The following is a 25,364-nucleotide window of genomic DNA, read 5'->3' as shown; positions in this document are numbered from 1 at the left end:
AAGAGGGTGTATAAAATTGCAGTGATCTGTCCCTGAAAGTTTGATTGCAGTCTCTTACAAAATTGTGTGTGTGTGTGTGTGTGTGTGTGAGAGAGAGAGAGAGAGACAGAGAGAGAGAGATAACTGATTTAAAAATTTGTTGTGTTTGTTTTGCTGGTTATAGAATTATTTAGGCTTTCTATTTCTTCTCGAATGTTTTATTTATTTATTTTTAATTTTTTTTTAATGTTTATTTATTTTTGAGAGAGACAGAGACAGAATGCAAATGGGTTAGGGGCAGAGAGAGAGGGAGACACAGAATCCGAAGCAGGCTCCAGGCTCTGAGCTCTCAGCACAGAGCCCGACGCAGGGCTCAAACTCACGAGCCGTGAGATCATGACCTGAGCTGAAGTCAGACGCTCAACCGACTGAGCCACCCAGGCGCCCCATCTTCTCAAATGTTTTAATGAGCTGTATTTTTCTTGGAATTTGTATGTTTATAGGTATCAAATGTATTGGCACTTACAACGTTAGTCTTATACAGCATTCCCTTATCTTTTTAACTTCTGCTGCATCTGTAACTATGATCCCCTTTTTATTTCTAACATCATTTGTTCATGCCTTCTTGCTTTTTAAAAATAGCATTCTCACAAAAAGTGTGTTTAGTCGTTTTAAATAATCAACATTTGGCTTTGTTTATAGTCCATTTTATCTCTATTTCCATCTTGTCGGTTTCTGTTCTCTCTCTTAATTTCTCCGGATTTCTGTTGTTGCTATTTTTCTAAATTCTTTTTTTTTTTAATGTTTATTTTTGAGAAAGAGCATGTGAGTGGGGGAGGTGCAGAGAGAGAGGGAGACAGAGGATCTGTAGTGGGCTCTGTGCCAACAGCAGAGAGCCCAATGAAGGGCTCGAACTCACGAACTGTGAGATCATGACCTGATGAGCTGAAGTCGGACTCTCAACCGACTGAGCCACCCAGGGTCCCCATTTATTTTTCTAAATTCTTAAGTTGGATTCTTAGCTCATTAATTTTTAGCCGACTTCTTTTCTCATATATGCATCTGATACTATAACTTTGCCTCAGAGTAGTGCCCTAGCTGCACCCCACACATTACAGTATGGAATATTTTTATTACCATTCAGTTTAATTTTATTGCTTCATTTAAAAATCAACTTTGTTGAGGTATAATTGATATAGAATTACACTGTGTAGTTCTATGAGTTTTGACAAATTCATATACCATGTAACTATTACCAGAACCGATACACAGAAATTTCCATCACTGCAACCTGTTTCTTGTGCTCCACCCACCCCCGTCAGTCTATACGGCTCCAAACACTAACATGATTTCAGTCACTAAAGATTAGAATTGTCTTTCTTAGCATTTAATGTAAGTGGAATCATGTAGCGTGCACTCCTGTGTGTGTGTATGCGCACGTGTGCGTGTGACTTCTTTTACTCAGTATAATTTTTTTGATATTTATCTGTGTTGTGTTGCATATTAGTAATTTATTATTTTTATCACTAAGTATTATTTCATTGTTAGGGTTTACAAGTTTGTTCATCCATTCAACTGTTTGTATACATTTGGGTCACTTCCAGTTTTTGTTCTTTGTCTGCTATTATGAACAGAGCTGCTATGAAAAATCATGTACAAGTCTTTGTATGAGCATGTTTTTAATTTTTTGGGGTAAATACCTAAAAGTGGAATATCTGGATCCTATGGTAGATATACACATATCTTTTTAAAGATCTCCCAAGCTGGTTTCAAGTGGCTATACTGTTTTGTATGTCCATCTGATATATGAGAATTCACTATCGCTTGATATTGTCAATCTTTTATTTATTAGCTATTATAATGGGCATATCATGGTATTTGATTGTGATTTTAATTTACATGCCTCTGATTACCACTTATGTTGAACATTATTTTCATGTGCTTATTGGTCATTTGTATATCTTTTGTGAAGTATCTTTTGACTATCTAAATTTTTTTTGTCTTTTCATTACTAATTTATAAGAGCTATTCATATATTCTTGATAGAAGTATTTTGGGGGCGCCTGGGTGGCTCAGTTGGTTAAGCAACCGACTTCAGCTCAGGTCATGATCTCGCGGTCCGTGAGTTCGAGCCCCACGTCGGGCTCTGTGCTGACAGCTCAGAGCCCGGAGCCTGTTTCAGATTCTGTGTCTCCCTCTCTCTGACCCTCCCCCGTTCATGCTCTGTCTCTCTCTGTCTCAAAAATAAATAAACGTTAAAAAAAATTAAAAAAAAAAGAAGTATTTTGTCAGATATATCTCTATATGTTTGTGGTGTATTAAGTATAATCTCCCAAAGTGTGACTTACCTTTTCATTTTCTTTTTTTTTTAAGTATATTTATTTATTTTGAGAGAGCAAGAGCGAGTGAGCAAGGGAGGGGCAGAGAGAGAGGGAGAGAATCCCAAGCAGGCTCCATACTGTCAGTGCAGAGCCCCATGTGGGGCTCCATCTCACAAATTGTGAGATCATGAACTGAGCTGAGATCAAGAGTTGGATGCTTAACTGACTGAGCCACCCAGGTGCCCCTCCTTTTCATTTTCAGGACAATGTTTTCTGAAGAGCAGAAACTTTCAATATTGATGAAAGGCAATTTGTCAGCTTTTTCCTTTATGCTTTTTTATTTTTGCTTTATGCTTAGTTATTGTTCTACTTAAAATTTTTCTGTGACCCATTAGCTATTTTGAGGTGTGATTTTTAGGTTTTAAATACATGTTCTTTTGTTGTGTTTTGTTATTTATTTCTAATTTAATATCATTTCAACCAGCAAACATAGTCTGTATGATGCCATTTAAGGAGATTTGAAATTTACTTTACAATGCATGTTCAATTTGTGCATTTGTTCCTAGAGTTGAATTTAAGATTTTGAGTTTATATATTAAATTCAGTTTATTAATACTTTTATTATTTGAATTATCTATTTCCTTACTAGCATTTTATTTGATCTATTAATTACTAAGAAAGATGTGTTGAAATTTCTCACATGAGTGGTAGATATTTCAATTTCTTATGGTAGAGCTAACAGTTTTTGCTGTATATAGTGTGAGGCTATGTTATTAAGTGTGGAGTTACTATAGCCTCTTGGTGAATTAACTAAATCTTTACCATAATCCAGTCTGACACCATCTGTCTTTTAACTGGCAAACTTAGTCCACTTATATTTATTGTACTTTCTGGCATGTTGGTTTTTCTACTTTTATAATTTTTATTTCTTTTGGATTGGTTGTTTTTTTCCCTTGATACTTGATACTTTACCCTACATACTTACTTTTTACCCTACATGTGGCAAACCCAAAATTCAGTTACCAAATCTACTTTCTTTTTGGCAAGGACCTTGAAAATCTCTAATGGTAATAACCCTGCATCTGGGCCTCATGCTATTCTCGCTTAGTGTTTTAGCTTATTTTAAATTGTTTTCAAATCCACACGTGAGATACAGTTTTGTAGAATCACTGTTTAGATTTACCTACGTGCTTGCCAGTTTGTTTGCTTGCCATCCCTTCCTGCATCAGAGACCTTATTTCTGGTGTCCATTTTCTTCTTCCTGAAGTTCACACTTTAGAAGTTCCTTTGGTTAGGGTCTGTTGGTGGTGGGCTCTGTTTTTGTTCATTTGGGAAATGTTTTTATTTCATCCTCGTTCTTAAAAGATAATTCTGGAGTACAGAATTCTAGATTGAGTTATTTTGCCCCTCCCCTCCCCCAGGCATTTTCTGGCTTCTGTTAGTCTAATTGCTGTCAGCTCTCTTTTCTGTTCTGATGCTCTTATCTTCTTTTTGTCTTTGACATGCTGGTGCTTCTCTTTGACACATCTAGGTGTCCGTGTATTACTACTTATTCTGCCTGGGACCAGGCTTATGGTAACTAATTCTCAGGGAAGATTATTATTATCTGTCTGGAGCGAAAGCAGAGAAGATAGGATCCCTTTGCAGATGTTCCCCTCTCTACCTTTTTTTCTGAGGGAGCAGCTCCTTCAAGTGTTTCTGCTTATTCAGGATTTGTAGTTCAGATCCTCCAGTTTGCAAAGCCCAAGGGCTAGCCTCCTGCTTCCAATTGGCTGTTGATTTCCTGATCTCTGAGTGTCTGGTATTGTCTTTTCGCTTTTGGTGCAGCACCAACTTTAGCCTTCACATATACCCATTCTCTTGGCTTCTGCTTACTCTGAATTTTGCTGGCTCTTATGGCCTTTCTGTAACTTCTTGTCAGCTCAACAATGTATATAAAATGATATTTCCTGTTATTTATATGGCCAGTGGGTATTTTGCAGTGGTGAGAGGCTTTTCAGACTACCTTGTTTGTTGGACTACCTATTCCAGAAGTAGAACTCGTAACAAGAATTTTTAAGTACTTATTGTATGCTTAGAGCCATCTTTGGGGGAGCCATAAGGGGTGAGAACATACAACCTCAGCCTTTTAGGAGTTTGCTCCTCCTATTGATCAAACAAGACTAATACACATGTAAAAACTAGAGAGCAATTCAGGAGTAAACTAAGAGGAAGTAATTGCAGGATTTGTTCAGAGGGAAGAAAGAAAGGCTGTTAAATAATTGTTGGTGATTATTATTTTCTGTGCCCCTAGACCACCCTCTGTGGGTGCCCTCCATCTTTGTGTACAGGTAGGTCCACTTCTGAATGCATGGTTGCATAGACTCTTCAGCATAAAAGATGGCATGCAGTAATGGGTCCCAGAGGACCTCAGCCTTAATAGGAATCCTGAAATTCTTGCTGATGGGTGTAAAAGGCCCCTAACTAATAGGAGTCAGGAGCATTTATGCTTCTGGTACTGACACCAACTAACTCCAAACTTGGGCACTTCATTCCCTTTTCTGGACCTCAGCTTTCCCATATGTTGAATGCATGTTGGGGTAGACTCTATGAATTGCTAACACATTTGTGTTTGAGGAGGCTACTGTGTTTGAGGAGGCTACTGCCTGAGGCTCTGAGACATCATTTATCTCTAGGGAGGAGAGTTTCTCTGGGAGATTGAGGGTGTACACGCTCCCCTCCCCTCCCCTAATCTTTTATCTTCCTTCCCCTTGGTTATAAGGCAAGGTTTCATACGGCTATGACAGTCATACAGTATTAGTTGAATGCTCAGAGATATCTGGGTATATCTAAGTGTAATAATTCAATCCAAGGAAACTATAGTCAATGGTAATAACCATAAACAACTGACAACAAACACCCAGTAAGACAGTAGCTTGTCAAAATGCTTGATCAGCGCTAGAGTCAAATTAGCTTTCAAGTTAAAAAGAAGATAAAGCAGAGAATCCAGCCATGTGAATAGTCAAAACTTCTTGGTTGATAGAAAATCTTGTAGTGTCACAAGAACATTCCTTTGGACATCTCTAATGTGAGTGGCCTAGGCTGGATACACTTCTGAGTTCTAAACTCATGAGTTCAGAATGTGATTAGAGAAAGTGTAGGAAAGGTTTAATGAGGCTCAAGCCCCGAAGAGAGCAGTTTGTTTTTGTATTAAATTCCAGATACACATTGCTCTCTATGTGATTGACCTTTTCCCTACAAGACAAATGTAGGGAATTAATGTTGTATTCTAGCTCATTTGGTTTGGTCTGAGGTTTTACGAAGCGCGTGAAGAAACACGGGGTTCAAAGAACGTGTTATATATAGGGGAGGATTCGGAATTTGGGCTGGTAAATTGGAGGACGGATAATACCTACTTGGGAAGACCTCTTGTGGGGGGGTATTTCTTGGTCAAAGATTTAATGAGGCAGAGAACAGTAAGAGAAGTGCCATTCCTTGAGGAACCTGATGTAGACGACCCTTAATATGAAGAGGCTGTCAAACTTTGTAAGGGTCCCAACCCGGGGACCTGCTGCAGGAGACTCATCTGCCCTCCCAGGTGGTGATTCTGTGCCCCTTCACCGGCATCCAGCAGACCTTCCCTTGCGGCAACTGGCTGGACGAGAAGAAGGTGGACGGGCTGATCGAGAGGCAGCTCTACGAGATGGTGTCTCTCAGGAAGAAGAGGCTAAAAAGTAGGTGCAGGGGCTGCATCAGAGGCTGGTGGCCTTTCAGACAGGGCCAACAGAGGCCAGGATGTCAGACCCCTGGGCAAGAGCTTCACCTCGAAGGAGTCCACTTCTGCTTCTCAGGTCTCCTCTAGAAAGGAAGGGAATGGGCCCCGCAGAGCTTGGTTCTCCAAGATACAGGCTGCGTGCCCGGCATAGAGTTACATACCCGGCACCAGGCCTAGTACCCCTGTGACCCCAAACTGCATAAGCTGCTGTGAGGGGCTAGATGTTAAACTGAACGGTTTAACACAGTGCACTCTAAATATACAGAGATGCAAGGTGTCAACTCTTCTCCCTACTTAAAACATACTAATAGACTTCCACGTTAAAAGGAACATTGAGGTACCCTCTTTCAAATAGCAGGGAATCTTTGTGTTCCTAATACTGGCACCTGTTAGAGCGGGTTTCTGAGAGTGGGCCACACTTGTGCATGGTCCGTGCTTCATTCCTGAGCTCCTTGGATTTGCTCGCCTTCCCCACTGGTAACATGAAAATCTCTTTATTCTTGACCTGTCTCTGCAGAGTTCCCCTGGTCCTTGTGGGTCTGGACGACCGACTTGAAGAAAGCTGGTACCAACTCTCCAATCTTCATCCAGATTTATGGGCAGAAGGGGCGGACGGATGAGATTCTCCTGAATCCCAACAACAAGTGGTTCAAACCAGGCATAATTGAGAAATTTAGGGTAGGAAGGAAGTGTAATGGGCTGGGAGGGATGAAGGAGGAAGGGACATAAGACGTGTTTGTCATGGGGATGGTTTTCTAAGCCAGATTTTGAATCCAGTTTGAGGACAAAAGGGTGCAATGAGAGAAGTTCAGCTCCTTGCAAGGGGTGCCAGAGTGATTTATAGGCAAAGTATTGATTGAATGGTGTGCACTTTGGATCTGGCCCTTCACCTGAATCAAACACTCCAGAACCAAAGCTGGGGGACAGAAGCAGGTATGAAATGCTCTCGGGGAGCCTAGAATCCTGGGGAATCATAGTAGAACAGAGACCCTGAGCCTGCAGTGTCAAACCACCCCATCTGGAATGAATCAGAAAGGAGCGAATTTAAGGTAAATTGTAAGTTTAACGCTAAATTTCTGGTGCATATTTAACGGGAGCAAGGCTTATTTTGCCAACAGAAGTGTGCTCTGACCTTTAGGTGAGAATGATTTGTAATTTTCAGCTGTCTTCCCAGAGCACCCCGCTGGTGCTTCTGTTATGCACTCAGTTCATTGCTCTTCATGTATTTGTCTCCCGGCTAGACTGCCAGCCCCTTTGGGAAAGGGCGTGACTGCTGTATTGATCTTTGCGTCTGTTTCAGTGCCCAGCAGAGTTCTGGGGCTGTGGGCCTGTGCTAATTTACAGGGTTGCCATATGAGTTTCGTTACTGGGAGTTTACTGCTTGGAAGATTTTCTTTATTCTGGATCCTACTGTGGGTCAGTTATTTTTGTTCAATTTCACCAGGGCAGACTGAATCCCGGCCCTACACGGCTATCTTGCCCTCACGTGCCCCTGGTCGCAAGGTCACGAGAGGACAAAGTCTGTGAGGGTGGCTTGAAGCAAAGCCATCCTCACTGCTGAAGAAGTGGCCCAGGGTGGGTGCCCTCCAGGGAGGGGGTAAGCTGTGAGGATAAACACATTTCACTTGATTATGTCCACCCAAGGCTTGTTATTTCACCCCATAGATTGAGCTCCCGGATCTTGGCAGGTTTTACAAGATTCGGGCATGGCATGACAGAAGGAGCCCTGGTTCTGGCTGGCATTTAGAGAGGGTGAGATGTGCCATCTTGGGGCTTGGGAGGTGGTTGGGAGAGGAACTCTTTCTAATGACCCTGTCACATAAGTCTGTGTCTGTTGGGAGTGGGGGCGGGTAAGTGTGGGTCTCGATTTGGACACACGGGGACTTCCTGAGGGGAGAGGACCTCCAAAGCAGACTCAGAAAATGCACAGGTGTTTAGCAGACTTGCATTCTTCTCTGGTCACCTGGCTGCTGGGCAAGCGTAGGTCTCCAGGGACCAAGAGGGACAAGTGTTAATCTGGCACTCCGCTTTCCACAAAAATCCTCTTGACAGGATGGTTGTGGCCTCCCTTAGATGCAGTAGCAGAACGGGGCCCCCAGGGCGTGGTGTATCTCTGGGACACCCCCTTGCTCACCCAGGACTTCATTCCAGATGACCCTGATGAATACCCTGACCAAGGACAAGTATAACTTCAACTGCAATCGCTGGCTGGATGCCAACGAGGATGACAATGAGATCGTGAGGGAAATGACCGCAGAGGGCCCAACGGTGCGGAGGATAATGGCCAGTGAGTACCGACCGTCCTGGGGGAGGCAGCGGAACTCCTCCTCGGTGTGTCAGCAGGGGGCTGGCCCATGAGCTGGTAGTCTCCTCTGCTGTACCTCATCAGGCCCCCTCCAAATGCCGGGTGAACTTAGTTCTCGGCCTTAAGACTGGCTTGAAGGAGTCATCTCTACGGCATGGTACCAGCGCTCTATGATGGTGGGTGTGGGAGAGCGAGGTGACGTTTATGGGTCTTCAGGTGGGCTATGAGGGGATGAGAAGACTCTGCACTGAGCAATGTTTCTCCACAGCCTTCCTGACATTAAAGAAAACATCTTCTTCAAATTATTCATGAAACCCTCCCCCAAAAGGAAGGCTGTATCTGGTGATTGTCTACCCCTGATGAATCCTCTATTTCTATTTAAGGCCAGTAGGAGAGGGACTAAGCTTTTAATCTGGGGCCCAGGTTCCACATTGAAAGGGGCTAAGGGAGATAATTTTAACTCTAGGTTCTAGCAGCAGAATAGACAGAGACACAGCACATGTCCTGCCTTTGCCCCTGGCAGACATTACTGAGTAATCACAGCATTCTCTCCCATTGAGTCTGAAATGAGTTTCAGCGCTCTTGGTATAGCTCCCCAAGCAGACATTAGCAATTGATCAGAATTGGCACTTAAGATGATTAATCTATTTGCTATCACTGTGGTAGTCCTTAAGTTTTTAATAGTATAGCAATATTGCCAAATTACAGAGTTAAGAATATATAGAAAACAATGTCACTCATAGTTGCAGTAACCCTTCTAAATATTTGGATAGTGTCACTTCTCAGACATTTGTACATCTAATAGAAGCTCTGTATATGTTTGTTGAATGATCTAAATAGAGATAAATACTCAAAAACTTAGAAACCCCACATAGCAAATATCAACTACAAAAGCACCCTGTTAGTCTAATTAGGCAGTGCTTGCAATTATGTATCATCTACTTTATGGTTCTTCTTCATTTTTAAATAAAAATGTGACCATAGAATATTTGGGTTCAAGGCCTTTAAAATAGCCTGGTGCAGTTCAGGAAAGTGAGGCGTTCTTGCCCTGATCATACAGTCAGAGAGGGAGTCAGACCTAGAGCAAGGTCTCCCACCTCCTGGTTCAGGGTCTACACTCTGTCTTTTCACGTTCAGTAATGTTTTCTGTGGTAACAAGGCAATCATGTCCCTATGGACATGGTCAATAACAGCATTATGCCCCAAATTGAGACTTACTATATAACATGTAGCCCATCAAGGCAGAAATAAACCTGCTCTTATTGGATCTGGCCCCTTTGTGCACCAGAATTGAGCCCGAGAGGAACCAGTGGGGCTGGGGTCTTAGGACTAACCCCTTCCTCAGTCTTTCTAACCAATTCTCACGACTTTAGATCCTCACTCCCTGTTTCTGAAGTGACCCTGCTGCTGTCATTCCTGAGCCTTTTTGCTGGTTGCCTCTCAAATTGCACAAGTGAGAGCTCTGATCAGTTCTCTCTGGTCTGGTAAGTCAGGGCTTCTCAGACTTCCCTGTGCATTATCACCCAGAAGGCTTTTGAAAACACAGCGTGCGGGCCCTCACCTGCAGGGTTTCTGATTCAGGAGGCCTGGGATGGGACCCAGGACCTGTTTGTCTCACAGATTTCTAAGTGGTGGCCCTGCTGCTGGTGAGGAAACACTGTGCTAAGGCATTAATCACCTTTCCAGGGGCTCTCAAGCCCCAAATACTTGTTGCCATTGTCTGTACTTGTCCGTTTCCCCTAGCTTTATGGATGAAACCATTTTTTGTTTGGTTACAACTTGAAAATACTGATAGATTGTCATTTCAGTGAGGTTTTTCTACTTAGAATGCCCCGGATGTTCTTTCCCTCCACCTCCTCCTAACCCTGACTAAAGCCTGGCTTCCCTGTCCATCTGAACCTGTCTTCTCTCCTCACAAACTGTGGGGCCCGGGGGAGAGAGTTTGCCTGACTCCCTCTGCACTCTCAGACTTGGGGCTCACACCATCTCACAGTGTTGCCTCTGCCCCCGATCAGTCCCATCTTTTGGTGGCCTCTGCTTACTTTCCTCTTTCGCTGAAGGTGATGTGGTGTGCCCCTCGGTCATTGTCCACACCTCTACCTCCTGCCCTTGTTCTGGGGGCAGTGTTGTTAGTCTGCTCAGGCTGCCGTAACAAAATACCACAGACCAGGGGCTTAAACAACAGAAATTACAGTTCTCACAGTTCTAGAGGCTGGAAGTCCGGGATCAAAGTGTCAGCAGGGTTCGGTTCTCCTGAGGCCTCTGTCCTTGGCTTGCAGACGGTGGCCTTCTCTCTGTGTCCTGACACGGTCTTCCCTCTGTGTGGTCACGTCTGTGTCCTGATCTCTTCTTCTTATGTGGACATAAATCGCATTGGGTCAGGGCCCACCCGGAGGACCTCATGTTATCTTAATCCCCTCTTTAAAAGCTCTGCCTTCCTATCCTGTCACATTCTGAGGTACTTTGGGTTAGGACTGAAACATATGAATTGGGGAGGGGACTCAATTCAGCCCCACCCCAGATATGCTGATGAGACTCTCTGAGGCCTGTGCCTGGTAATCTGCATTTTAATCAAGCATACTAAGCAATTTGTTTGCACATCAAGACCTCAGAGCCTCTGTGCTGCTTCTTTCAATGTTCATGTGGAAAATCCCTTCACCCACACCCTGGTCCTCATCCACTTTGCTGATCGCTACCTCTCACCCACTTACCCAGTCCCCTCCGTCCCCGTGCCTCACTCAGGATCAGCCCATGAAGCTCCTCTGAGCAACACGTCCCACCTCTGGCTCAGGCTCCTGCCTCCCAGTCCTCCCATGACCTCGATGACACTGCATCCTGTCCTGAAACTCCTTCTAGCTCCTTACTCCCAACACTTCTCCTCGCCTGTCTCACGGACGTGTGGAGGATGGATTTTAGGGGCGAGTCTCTAAGAAGTCATCAAGGGCAGAGAAAAAGAGGTCCTGGGACTGGGCAAAGATTGGCTAGACTAGAGAGAGGATAAATCCAAGAGAGAGTTTGAAGGTGACTGTGGCGGGACTTGGTGAAAGAATGCCATGGGAACACAGCGGCGAGGTGAACTTTCTGCTCAGGATGTTGGGAAAAACTGTAGATGAGGTGCCATTTGAGCTAAGTGTTCTCTGAATAGGGATGTGACAGATAAGGAGAGATCGTGGCAGGAAGAGCATGTCTGTAGGTTATATATGTAAATGTGCATGTAACATCTTTAAACAGGGTACAAGATGTGGGGCTATCATAGCTGTTGGTTTTTGTCTTCTGTGATGCTGCTAAAGAACCCTTCTAATGAAAACAGTCTCTAATGAAGAGCTGAATCAAAGAGCTGTCTGTTCTGGCTCTAAAGGCAGTTTGGTGCCTTCTGGGGGTCCTTGGCAGTACTTCTGAGCCCATGTCAACTTGGATTCCTCGCTCCCAGATGTTTTATCTGGCCCACATAAATTTCTCTTGTGCTGGGAACACCCACCCTGGTGTCCTTACACACCTCTACAGGAACTTGGATCTCTTTTTTTGGTCTGGATACTTCTCTGTAACAGTAAACAGAGCTGGTGACAAGTGCCACATCCCCCATTGGTACCACGGTATAGTGAATAATGTGCAGGGCTTCCTGGCAGTCCCTTAAGTGGAGCGTCTTAGACTCATAAGATAAGTCCCAGTTTAAAACCAGTTCTCTAACTTTGAAATTGTGTACTCCTGGTTTACTACATACATACATACATATGTACATGCATCCTAGGGCCTTTCAAAGAAGCAGTTAATGACATGTCTGAGGGGGAAAGGCTTTCGGGAGCGGCCTCGCTGACTCACGCAGCCCCAGGACATGGACTAGACACACCGCTTATGATGTATGTGCACCCTGCCCTCCCTCAGGAGCCCGGTGAGATGTAGAAGCAATGCGATCTGCAATCCCTACTGCAGGCCCGGCAGAAGTGATGCCACACTGCTGACGAGTGGGCGGGAGACCACTGGACTCGAGTGCTGAAAATCGAAGCTTCTTGTTAATCAGTCTGAGCTGTAATTTTTAAATTAAAGTACAAGAGGCTCTGGTAGTATGTACCCATCTGTTGGAAGTCTACGCTGCTGATAGCTAACAATACAGCTAGTTTTAATTGTCCGTAGACTTCCCGCCAGGATGGAGCTTGAGGATGGACCTCAATGGCTGGTGGGCTGGGAGGGGCCCCTGGAGAAGATCGGGAGCCCCGAGAACTTCCAGCCAAATGGACCTCAGCGCTCCTGAACAAAGAGGACTAGAATTCCCAGGCGAAGGGATGGCTGCATTCCCTCATCAGTTTGCTTCTGGGAATTGCCGGGTGGTTACAGCTAAAACTGCAGAACTGTCCATCAGAATTAAGAGTCAGCAAGGCCGCTGTTCCTTCTTCCCGTTTGTGCTTCCCCATTTCAGTACTCACTCCACTTCATGCCGTTCATCCCTCTTGCTGCTACCAGTTCTGTCCCTGGGAGCTAAACTCAGAAGCATCAGCTTCACTTACGCAAAGGCTGAAGGTTGAAAACACTTCGTGTTTGCATTTCAGCAGAGGTGACCGGAGAAGGCAGAAAGGCTCTAATAAGTTCAGGGGCTGTGGCCCTGTGAAGAGGCAGTGTAGGGGCAGGATACTTTTGCCCCCACCCCCCTTGGTTCCAGTGCCCGTCTGTGCCAGCTCTGTGGGCAAGCAGTCATTCTCTGCCTGTCCTTCTAACCAGAGCTTTGGCTACACACACTGCGTCTTCACAGACCCGCATGTTTAATGGTCAAATGTGACTTTCAGATGTCTCTACATCTCCAGATGAAAATGGGTATATTACTGAAAACGTAACGTGTGCATTGACTTTAACTTTTTGGTGATTTGTCTCATTCCTGGCATACTTTATCTTCATTTCTAGACGAATTATCTGTGAGTAGTGTCCATTTTTAAAAACAGCAGCTTTATTGCGGTATGATTCACGTCCCATACAATTCACCCCTTTAAAATGTAGAGTTCAGTGGCTTTTAGTATGTTGATAAAGTCATGCATCCGTCAGTACTGTCAAATTTCAGGACATTTTCATCACCCCCAGAAGAGACACAATATCCATTAGCAGTCACACTCTGCTCCCTCTACCTCACTCCTCAGACTCTGACAACCAATAATCTATATATTTTTTTGTCTCTGTAGATTTGCCTATTCAGGACATTTCATGTGCGTGGAATCATATAACAGGTGACCTTTTGTGTCTGGCTTCTTTCACTCAGTGTATTTTCAAGGTCCCTCCACATCACAGCTCCTATTAGTACTTCATTTCTTTTTATTGCTGAGCAATATTTCATTGTACGGATAGATCACATTCAACTGTTGATGGACATTTGGGTTGTTTCTACTTTTCTGGCTATTGTGAATAACGCTACTATGAACATTCAGGTACAAGTGTTTGTGTAGACATATCCTTTCACTTCTCTTGGATATACACCCACCAGCGGAATTGCTGGGTTACATGGTTACTCTTTGTTTTTCAAAATAGGTGCACCATTTTGCATTCCCATCAGCAATGTGTGAGGGTTCCAATTTCTCCGCATCCTTGCCAATGCTTCTTCATTATTCTTTTTTCCAGGTTGTTTTGGCCATTCTGGATCCTTTTCAGTTCCATATGAATTTTAGAATTAGCTTTTCAATTCTAAAGGATTCTGACAGAGGTTGTATTTCATCTATAGATCCATTTGGGAAGTATTACCATCTTAACAATGTTAAGTCTTCCAATCAGTAAACATGGGATGCTTTTCTAGTTATTTAAATAATCTTTAATTTTTTCAGCAGTAGTATTTTATAGTTTTCAGAGCAGAAGTTTCTCACTTGTTTTTTTAAGTTTATTCATATGTTATTCTTTTTATGCTCTTTTGAAGGGAGATGTTTTATTAATTTCATTTTCAGATTGTTTATTGCAAGAGAATAGAAATACAATTGACCGAGTATATTAATTTAATACTGTACAACTTTGATGAACTCACTTACTAGTTCAAATATTTTTTAGTGGAATCCTTACGATTTTCTATATATAAGATCATGCCATCCATGAATAGAAATAGTTTTACTTCTTCCTTCCCAATCTGGATGCCTAACTGCCTTGGCTAAAACCTCCAGTACCATAATGAAAACAAATGTTGAAAAGCAAATACCTTTGTCTTATTTTGAGCTTAAGGAAAGCATCCGGTCTGTCACCAAAAATTCTGTGTTAGCTGTAGGGTTTCATAGATGACTTTATGGGTTGATAAAGTCCCCTTTTATTCCTAGTTTGTTGATGGTTTTCTTTTTTTGTCATAAAAGAATGCTAGATTTGGGAGCACCTGGGTAGCTTGGTCGGTTAAGCATCCGACTTCAGCTCGGGTCATGATCTCATGGTTTGTGAGTTCAAGCCCTGCGCTGGGCTCTGTGCTGAGGGTTAGGAGCTTGGAGCCTGCTTCAGATTCTGTGTCTCCCTCTCTCTGTCCCTCCCCTGCTCATGCTATGTCTCTCTCTCTCAAAAATAAGTAAACATTAGAAAAAAATTTTTTAAAAAGAATGGTAGATTTTGTCATATGTTTTTTTCTGAACCTATTAAAATGTTCATGTTATATTTGTTTTTTATTCTATTGATGATACATTACATTAATTGATTTTCAAAACTTATATCCTTAGGATAAATTCTACTTTGTCAAAGTATATAATTCTTCTTTATGTTGCTGGATTTGGTTTGCTAATATGTTGTTGGGGATTTTTGTATCCATATTCATAAGATATATAGGTCTGTAATTTTCTTTTCTTGTGATATCTGTGTCTGGTTTTGGTATCAGAGTAATGCTGACCTCATAAAATGAGTTGGAAAATATTCCCTCCTGTTCTTTGGAAGAATTTGAGAAGAATTGGTATTGATTCTTCTTTGAATACTTGGTAGAATTCAGTGGTGAAGACATTTGTGCCTGAGCTTTACTTTGTGAGTAGTCTTTAGATTACTGATTTAATCTTTTCACTTGTTACACGTTTATTCAGACTGTCTGTTGCTGGTGGCCAGTTCTCGTAGCCATCCTTTTACTTTCATCCTATTTAGGTCTTTGAATCTACAGTGTATCTCTCTATATAGCAGATAGTTAGACCCATTATCAATTTTGCCAATCTCTGTGTAACAGTGTGACTTTTTTTGATATTTGACTGCTGACAACTTTCAAGTTACACTACCCCCCCCCCCACTTTCTGCCTAATATCTGGGCAATTTGATAAAAAGACTGGTTGCTTCCTCCCTTAGCACTGGTGGAAAGTTCAAGCCATGCAAGCCCTGACCCCCACAAGGGAATTCTCATCTCTTAATCACCATAAAATCCCAAGCCAGTCATCCTTCCCTGCTGTCTCAAGCCATTATTGGACCTTCTTGGGAACCTACCATACCCTCCCCAGAACTCATTATGTGAATAATACATCTTATGTTCACTCTTGGTACATGTGTAGCGTCATCAGCCTTGATATCTGAGCAAATATGGGGTGAAAAACCCATCCTGTTTCTGCAGAATGACGACCACACTCTGCCTTTTGATTAAAATATTTAGTCCATTTACACTTAATGTAATTACTGATATGGCAGGATTTATGCCTGCCATTTTGCTATTTGTTTTCTATGTTTTGAATTTTTTTTTTGGTTCCTGTATTTTTACATTACCACTTTCTTTTGAATTGAGTAAATATTTTCTAGAATACTGTTTTGGTTCCCTTGTTTCTTTTAATATATACATTTTTTGTAATTTTTTAATGGTTGCCCAGAGAATTACAACTAACAACTTAATAGCAATCTAGTTCAGATTAGTACCAACTTAATTTCAATAATGTACAAAAACTTTGTCCATTGTAGGTTTGTTCTCTTCCCCCTCCTTTGTGCTATACTATCATATAAATTGCATCTTTATACATTGTAAATCCACCAGTGAAGTTTTATATTTACTGCTTTATGCAATTGTCTTTTATAAGATATGAGAAGAAAATAATTACAATAAAAAATCACATGATACTGTCTATACATTTGCTATGTTGTTACTTTCCCTGGTGCTCTTATTTCTTTGGTTGAATTCAAGTTGCTGTCTAATGTCTAATGTGAAGGACTTCCTTTAAATATTCTTGCAGGACAGGTCAACTAGTGATGAATTTTTTTCACTTTTTGTTTATCTGGGAGTATCTTAATAGCTCCTTCATTTTTAAAAATAGACTTTATTTTTTAGAGCAGTTTTAGGTTTACAGCAAAATTGGGAGGAAGGTATAAAGATTTATCATACACTCCGTTCCCCCATACATGTATACCCCCTCCATTATCATCATCCCCTACCAGAGTGATACGTTTTGTTATAATTAGTGAGCCTACATTGATACATCCTTAGCACCCTGAGTTCATAGTTTACTTGTGGAATGCTCTTGGTACTGTACATTCTACAAATGGTTTGGACCATTTATAATGGTCCAATGGTTTGGACAAATTTATAATGACATGTATCCACCATTATAGTATTATACAGAGTAATTTCACTGCCCTAAAAAATCCTCTGTGCTCTGTCTCTTCTTCTGTCCCTTCCCTCCTACCCAATCTCTGGCAACCATTGATCTTTTTACTGTCTCCATAGTTTTGCCTTTCCCACCCTAACATTTTTTAACTGCATCAGGACCTTTAATCCACTCATTTTATTATCACCTCTTCTTGTACTTAGTTTTTTCTGTACCTGGATGAGATTGCATGGGCCACCATTATAATCTACCTCTAAACATGCCCTTATCTTTTCTTCCCTTATATCCCTCTATCATGCTTGCCTGGATAACCTTATCCTAGGTAAAGCCAACAAGTGACCTATTCAGTTATTGTAGATTTACTGTAGTACAACATGCAGCCTTGCGAATGGCCTCATTTTATTTTTATTAAAAAAATTTTTGTCTCAAAAATAAATAAACATTAAAAAAAAATAAAAAATAAATAAAAGGGAGAGCCTGGGTGGCTCAGTCGGTTAAGCATCCAACTTCGGCCCAGGTCATGCCTCACACTCCATGAGTTCAAGCCCCGTGTCGGGCTCTGTGCTGACAGCTCAGAGCCTGGAGCCTGCTTCAGATTCTGTGTCTCCCTCTCTCTGACCCTCCCTCGTTCATGCTCTCTTTCTCTGTTTCAAAAATAAATAAACATTAAAAAAATTAAAAAAACTTTTTTTAATGTTTATTTATTCTTGATAGAGACAGAGCACTAGTGGGGGAGGGGCAGAGACAGAGGGAGGCACAGAGTCTGAAGCAGGCTGCAAGCTCTGAGCTGTCAGCACAGAGCCCAATGGAGGGCTCGAACTCACAAACCATGAGATCATGACGTGAGCCAAAGTTGGGTGCTTAAGTGACTGAGCCACCCAGGCGCCCCAGGACTGGCCTTATTTTAAATTTCTGACTCAGTATATCTCAGTTTGTACTCAAGGCTCTCCCACAACCTGTCACTCCTCTGAGGCTATACCTCTGCCCTCCTTGCAGTCTCTATAGTTGTAGTTTCTTGAACCCTGAAAAATCTAGTCCTTTATCTATGCTCTGGTCATTCTTCTTCTTCCTCTCTAAAGAACTTCACCTTCTCTCCTGCATTATCATTTCTTTTCTCTTCAGGATCATTCCCACTTAGTATAATAATCTAGTATCTCACATCTTAAATATTTTATAATAAAGCATCTTTAAACCTAATCCCCACTCCAACTAGTATTTCCCTTTTGTATTCCTCTTCACAACAGACTTCTTGAGAGAGGTCTATCCAGGCATCCAGGTGCTGTACCCACTTTCTCACTTCTTTCTCACTCTGTTCAAACTCTTGCTGTAGGGATTCTTCCCTTCCCCCACAATTTCACTGAGGCTGCTCTTGTCCTCAACACAAATCCTTTCCAGGTAGCTAAACCAAAGATCACTCTCTATCTTTGGTGGCATTTACTACTGAAATCATTCCTGCCTTCTCCTGGCTTCAGAGACATGTCCCCCCTGCTTCCGTGGCTGCTTCTCATCTGAGTTGCTAGCTTCTTCTGGGCTTGATCCCTAATGTTGGTGTCCCTCTAATCCTTGTCTACATCCTCTCCATGGGGGATCTCATCTGGTCCCATAGATTTCAGTGGAATCCATGTGCCAGTGATGACCAGTCATGCCAACTGTCCTGACTCCCCAGACACACATGCAATTGCCATCTTGGCCTCTCTTTATGAACATCTAATAGACACCACAAATTTGTAATGTACAAACAGAACCATTGATCTGTATCTCCAAACCTATCCTTCCCCCTAGGCATCCATACTTCTTATTGGGAACAGTACCCAGTCGCCCAAGCCAAAACCCTAGGAGTCATCCATGATTCCTCTTTCCCTCAATTACTTATCCAACCCATCACCAAGTACTGTTGGTTCTCCCTCAAAAATAGATCTTTAATCTACTGGCTTCTCTCCATCTCCACAGCACCCCAGTCTTAAGCACTCTCCTCTCTTTTCTAGACAACTGTAATTATTCTGTAACTGGCCTCTTTGATTCACTCCTACAATCAGTTCTCCACATGGCAGCCAGAGTACCCTTTAAAACATAAATCAGATCAAGTTACGTGCTCACTAAAAGTGCTCTAATGACTTCCCATTAGAAAGTCACGCTTTCACCTTGACCTGTCATACCCCCAGTGCTGGCCTTGGCTCCCTTCTGGACTTCATCTAACCCCCCTCCTCCCCTCCCCAAGATATACTAGCCGTCTCTCTGCTGGAACATTTGCTACTCATACCCATCCCCACCCTGGAGCTTCATACTTTCCTGTACCCTCTTCTCTCAGAACTTCCTGTGGTCCGCTCCTGTCATTAGCATTTTGCCAGACATCACCTCCTCGCTGAATCTCTAAATCCTTTACACTCACTCACCACACTCCCCCTCCCCACTTCCATTCCACTTTAGGGCACCCTGCTCCTATGTAATCTTTGTTGCAGACGTAACTCAGAAATTTCCCCGGTTATAATTTGTTATGATTTTACTGTCCATCTTTCCTCTCCGCCTGCCCCCTCTCAACTCTGCTGTAACCGTGGGGACAGGAGTCTGTTGGACTTGCTCGCTGCTGATTCCCTGTCCTATCATGATGCCGAACACCGACTGGGCTTCAGTCAACATATACAGGACCAATGAGTGAATGAGTGAGTGAATGAGTGAATGAACTTTGCTTTCTAGCTTATTTGAAGTGAGAAGGGAGGCTGTGATGTGTGGGGATGCAGTCCACCTCCTCCAAGGTACATTTTCAACAGAGAAAGGACCTGCCGCCCCTCCCACGGTGGCTGCATTTTGTGCCTTTCAATTCTGAAGGAAAGGGGGGCTCAGTTCTGTTTCACAAAGAAAAATTCTCTTACTAGGGAAGACAGGACACATATGAATTGGAGAACAACCTAAGACAAAAGAATCTGCTGGGTTGGATGGAATCAAGTGTCGAAATATTTGAATCAGACCTGTGGTCCCCAAACACTGCCAACCCCATCAGAGTCTCCTGGGGGAGCATGTAAACAAAGCAGTTTTAGGGATCCCACCTCTGGAGACTAAAATTTGGGAAGCCTAGGTGGGACACAGGAATCTGCATTCTTTAAGAATTTCCCAGGGGATTCTGATGGTTGACCAGGACTGGGAGCCTCTGGTTTATGTGGGAAGAGGGATGCTGATCCTTGAGTGGGTTGAGTCGGGATTTGTGTAGCTGGGGAGGGAGCAGGGCCAGCCCAAGCAAGACTTGGAGGGAAAGAGGGAGGAGGCACTTAGAGGCAGGAGCAGCAGGGCCAGTGCTGGGAGCAGGGGGAGGCCAGCCACTATGTCCCTTTCTCTACCTGACAGTGGCCCGGTACCGTGTGACCGTGTGCACCGGAGAACTTGAAGGCGCAGGAACCGATGCCAATGTCTACCTGTGCCTTTTTGGCGACGTGGGGGACACCGGGGAGCGGCTGCTCTACAACTGCAGGAACAACACCGACCTGTTTGAGAAAGGCAATGTGAGTGCAGCTGTGCCCCTCCCCCATGCCGCTCAACTGGTCCCAGGTCCCGTGCCCTTGTCTTCTGTCTTCCCTTCTCTGCTAAGGTAGAGCTGATATGGGTGCTGGGGCCCAGCTGTCAGAGAGGCTTGCTCAGGGGAATGGCGAACTAGCATGCACGACACCCTCCAGGCTCCTGGGACTGTTCAGCTGGGGCCTGAAAAGCCACCCAGGAGGGGTCATGGTCCCCTCCCCACCTTAAGCATTGAGAAGGGGGCAGAATAGGAGGACATTTGGGGAAGTATGAGTGGCACCTTTCTTCCCTCAGAGGTGGGCAGGTAGGGAGGAATGCTGGGCACCTTGCGTGTGGACCGGAGGACACAGGCTAGTGGAAAGCTGGGAACTTTGCCTTCTCTGCTTGACATGACCACTGGGGGCACCTTGTCATTTCCTTTTGAAAGAAAAACCAAGAAAGCACTAAACATGGGAATGGAAGAGTTGGGATCTGCTCCTAGCCTCCTTACTGATGTGCTGGGTGCCCCCCTCATTTTCAGCATCTGTCAGATGGGTTTCCTGGGGAGGCCGAGTGGGGCAATGGGAAAAGTGGCGGGCAGATCTGGGGGCAAACCCAGCCTGGGGCCAGTAGCTCCCTTCCCCCAGCCTATTTTCCCATGTCTAAAATGGGGAAGGGATGGATGCCTACCTGTAGCCAGCTGATGTGAACATTAGGGATGTGCATATATTCCCCCCCCCCCCGCCCCAACAGACCTGGCCTGCAGCACAGAGCAGGTGCTCAGTAGAGTGGTTGTTGCAGTAATGGGAGGCTGGAGGTGCTTACCAGGTGAAGCAGATTTGCAGACTGACCTCACATAAGTCTTGGCTCTTTCCCTGCCTGGTGATGGCAGGACAAGCCCTGGAACTCGAGTGGAGGTCTCTCTGAGGCCAATCCAGGCTGGCCTGGTTCTTGGCTGGCAAAAGTAATCTGAGTGTTGTGGGTACACGGAGGTTCATTGGGGAGGGATGGAGAGGGAGAGTTCACATAGACCAATATGTTTCTTCTCTCCCTCCCACCTACCCACCCTTTCTTAACTTTTTCCTTCTACCTCTTCTGACTCCTTTGTCCACCAGTCCCACACTCGTGTTTCTGTTCCTGGAGGCTCCCAGATGTGCTCATGTAGGCTTGGCAACTCTCCAGCCCCTACTGTATTTCTGCTGCCCCATTAGCAGGCAGAACAGTGAAATTAGCAAGACCACTGGTCCCCCAGTCAGTATCTTTCTGTGGCAGGAGCCCAAGTTGATTAGCCAAGGAATGAATTCATGATAAATGGTTAGTGACTGGTAACAGCCTAATGTGTCCATCCTCCTGGGAGATCTGCCATTTAGAAGGAGATCATAAAGGGACGCCTGGGTGGCTCAGTCCATTGAGCGTCCGACTTCGGCTCGGGTGATGATCTCACGGTTTGTGAGTTTGAGCCCCGTGTCGGGCTCTGTGCCATCAGCTCGGAGCCTGGAGCCTGCTTCAGATTCTGTGTCTCCTTCTCTCTCTGCCCCTCCCCCACTTGTGCTCTGTCTCTCAAAAATAAATAAATGTAAAAAAAAAAAAAGATCATAAGGAATGGCCATTGTTTAACCAAAAAACATAGACTTCCATTGTTGGGAACTTGATATCGAGTGACTTCCCAGTGGGAGCAGTTAGAGAAGGGGTAAGACCTGTTCTTTCTAGGTATCCTCCAGCCCACCTGTGAAAGACCAGTAGTCCAACCCATCAGCCCTGGCTTTTTCGATTTCTGGGCCCGTGTTTTCCCTTGGTGTTTGGGTCCTAAGGGAGCCACTGTCCAACTGACCCTGCTGTCTTCCCCATTTGAAGGCTGACGAGTTCACCATTGAGTCGGTCACCATGCGGAAAGTGAGGCGGGTGAGGATCAGGCACGACGGCAAAGGTGGGGGCAGCGGCTGGTTCCTGGAGCGCGTGCTCGTGAGAGAAGAAGGGCAGCCCGAGAGCGACAACGTAGAGTTCCCGTGTCTCAGGTGCGTGGGGCCTGCTGCTGCTGGCGCTCTCCCGCCTCGGTCCTGGGCCCCCGCCTTGGGAAGACTCAGCCCTACCCACCGCCGTGGACCGGGGAGTGGAGTAGTGGCTGAAGGATGTAGCTGGTGCAAGAAAGAGATGGGCCTCCCGATGATGCTTAGACCTGCGTCCCCACCCCACCCGCAGGTGCGGAGACCCGGTTCAGGTGTCCCGGTGCGCGGCCACTGTGCCTATTTATGTACCAAAGCGTTCTTACTTTTTAAAGATACAATATGGCGATTGCAGAATGTAACTGAGTTACCTTGGAGTGTTAGTCTCCCGCTCAATGAAACTTAAAAAAAAAAAAAAAAGATTTAAGATTTAATATCAGAAGATCAGAGGGTGGCTGGATGGCAAGGAGCAGAGAGGGTGGTGGGTGCTCCAGGCTGGAGAGGTGGCATAAGGCACGGGACTGAGGAGGGGGCTCATGCAGAGGCCGGCAAGGGGCTGATATGCACGTGGGGATGAAGCACGAGGTGGGAGAGTTCTGGTCACCCACTCCTTAACCCCCTACTGGACCAGGAGGCTGCCTGGCTGATAGCTGGATGGAGCAGACTTATTCCCATCCACTCAAAAGATATTTATAAAGCACTTGCTCACACTTGCTCCCTGACCTCATGCAGTGCATAGCCTAGAGGGGGACTAAACAATAAGGAAGTGAATAAACGATGAAAGCTGTACTCATGGACTGTGAGGAACGATGGCGTGGAGGCTGCTGGGAGCGGCCACACTGAGGTGGGGTGGCTTCGAGCTGGGTAATTTCTGTCTGCAGAGGGGACAGTGAGGCTGACTTCCTGAGGAATAAAAAGGAAAGCTGCAGGGCTTCTGGATGGAAGGTCCAAAGGGGAAGCGAAGCCTGATAGGAAGCTTTGCGGGGCCCATGATGTATTAGTTTGCCGGGCTGCTGTAATAACACGCCACAGATCGAGTGGCTTACACCACAGGATTGTTGACGCATAGTTACAGAGGCCATAAGTTCAAACTCAAGGTATCAGCAGGGCTGTGTCCCATCTGAAGGAGCTCTGCACAGGGTTTGCCCCATGCTTCTCAGCTTCTGGTGGCCACAGGCTTTCTTGGCGATTAGATGGCCACCTTCTCCCTGTGTCTTCACGTTGCCTTCCCTCTGTGCATGTCTGTGTCTGTGTTCACATTTCCCTTTTTTATGAGGATACCAGTCATTTTGGAGTAAGGCATGCCCTACGGTGACCTCATGTGAACTTGGTTACCCCTGTAAGGACACTATTTCCCAATAAGGTCACATTCTGTGGTACTAGGGGTTAAGACTTTAATATATCAGGGCACCTGGGTGGCTCGGTCTGTTAAGTGTGTGACTCTTGATTTCAGCTCAGGTCATGATCTTGCAGTTCATGAGTTGGAGCCCCGCGTCAGACTCTGTGCTGATGGCTCGGAGCCTGGAGCCTGCTTCAGGTTCTGTGTCTCCCTCTCTCTCTGACCCCCCCCCCCCCCCCGCCGACTCATGCTCTGTCTCTATCCCTCTAAAATAAATAAACACTAAAAAAAAAATTAAAGAAAAAAAGACTTTAACGTATGACTTTGAGGGGATGCATTTAAACTTGTAACATGGCAGCTCGGCTCTAGGGGGTTGCAGTGGAGGTGGGGAGAAAGGGCCACACTGGGGGCAGATCCCGGAGGTAGAGCTCATAGGATGTGCCCACAAGAGAGAGGGGAATTGGAGACCCCAGGTCTCTGCCTTCGGCAGATGGGCAGAGGTCATGCTCTTGCTGAAGTGGGGAGCCTGGGGAGGAAGGGTTCTGGGTGGGGAGGGGGAGGGGAGGAAGGTTTGAGGGTGGAGATGGGCTGGACTCGGGAGGTTTAGCCGGGGCACGTTAGGTTTGAGATGCTTGTGAATCGAGTAGCCAGAATCAGGCCATGAGAAATAGATCCAGGAAATGAGAGCATGGTGATGGAATTTAAAGTCAGGGAAATGCATAGGATCCTTCAGGGAGAGCATGGATAAAGAATGGTGAGGACCGAGCCCTGAGACAGGCCAGTAAGAGGATGAGGAATCTGGAAAGGGGATGAGGAAAAAGTTGGTGTGTCCACACTGCCTGCCTTACTACACGCATGATGCAGAGGGAGTGTGGGACCAGGAGTCTTAGCCATTTCCCTGCTGTGTGGCTTTGGGAAAATTTCTTAACCTCTCTGGTCTTCTGCACCTTCGTGCCCAGCATGTGTCTTACGGTGATGGGGAGGATGGAATGGGATTGCACTTTGAAAGGAGCCAGTCTGCCAGAGGCACAGGTGATGCTGATTGCAGGGCACAAGGCAAGCTGAGGCCCCCAAACACCCCAGAGCCCTCTCTGCCCCCAGACACATAAAGTGTTCATGCATTTTTGAGAAAATGGCTTCTCGTACCTTTCTGAGGCATGTGGTGATTGCATTTGCCAACTCGGGACCCAGGAGGACTTTGAAGAAGCTGGAGGCGGGGCTGGAGCTCCGTGCTGGTTCTCTTTTCACCTGAGCTGGGAGAGGACAAACCAGGCCTCTTTCTCCCAACTTCTCTGCCAGGGTCAGGTAGGGTGAGCGGTTTAGCTCTGGCAGGTGTGTGTGTGTGTGTGTGTGTGTGTGTGTGTGTACGTGTGTGTGCATGCTTGTACATTCTTGTGAGCCCAGGGAAAGAGCAATAAAATCACCTGTAGAGGGGCTCACCCATTGAGCAGCCTCTGGGTGCTGGGCCCAAGCGTCTGAAGCTGAAAGAAAACGGCTGTATTTGGAAATCTCGATCGATACCCTGCAAGTACTTCATTGGAAACTGAAATGGCAAGCCACGGTGTCCCTTTACCGCTGCGGTGGGCCTGGGGATGGGTGAGTGGTGGAGAGAAGTTTGGGAGGGAGCATGGGTTTTCCGATGGCAGAGGGCCTGCTGGCTCCATCCTCCCCGTCCCCGTGAGTGGTGGCCAGAGCCACACCCTTCTCTGCAGTCTGCATCTGTGGGAAATGCTGGG

The 25,364-nt window shown here is 45.1% G+C and overlaps 1 protein-coding gene across 1 annotated transcript in view; it reads left to right on the top strand.

Annotated features, from left to right (window-relative positions):
- LOXHD1 (lipoxygenase homology PLAT domains 1) overlaps nucleotides 1-25,364 on the top strand; it is a 153,017-nt gene that overhangs the window by 46,845 nt on the left and 80,808 nt on the right. The window contains exons 8-13 of the mRNA XM_043557181.1: nucleotides 5,878-6,013; nucleotides 6,572-6,732; nucleotides 7,720-7,806; nucleotides 8,206-8,341; nucleotides 20,200-20,354; nucleotides 22,201-22,361. Coding sequence (XP_043413116.1) covers nucleotides 5,878-6,013; nucleotides 6,572-6,732; nucleotides 7,720-7,806; nucleotides 8,206-8,341; nucleotides 20,200-20,354; nucleotides 22,201-22,361 — 836 coding nt within the window. The remainder of the gene's footprint in view (nucleotides 1-5,877; nucleotides 6,014-6,571; nucleotides 6,733-7,719; nucleotides 7,807-8,205; nucleotides 8,342-20,199; nucleotides 20,355-22,200; nucleotides 22,362-25,364) is intronic.

Source organism: Prionailurus bengalensis, chromosome D3 (genome assembly GCF_016509475.1).
Source record: "Prionailurus bengalensis isolate Pbe53 chromosome D3, Fcat_Pben_1.1_paternal_pri, whole genome shotgun sequence".
In the NCBI taxonomy this organism is placed as follows: Eukaryota; Metazoa; Chordata; class Mammalia; order Carnivora; family Felidae; genus Prionailurus; species Prionailurus bengalensis.
This window is presented reverse-complemented; position numbering and strand designations above follow the sequence as displayed.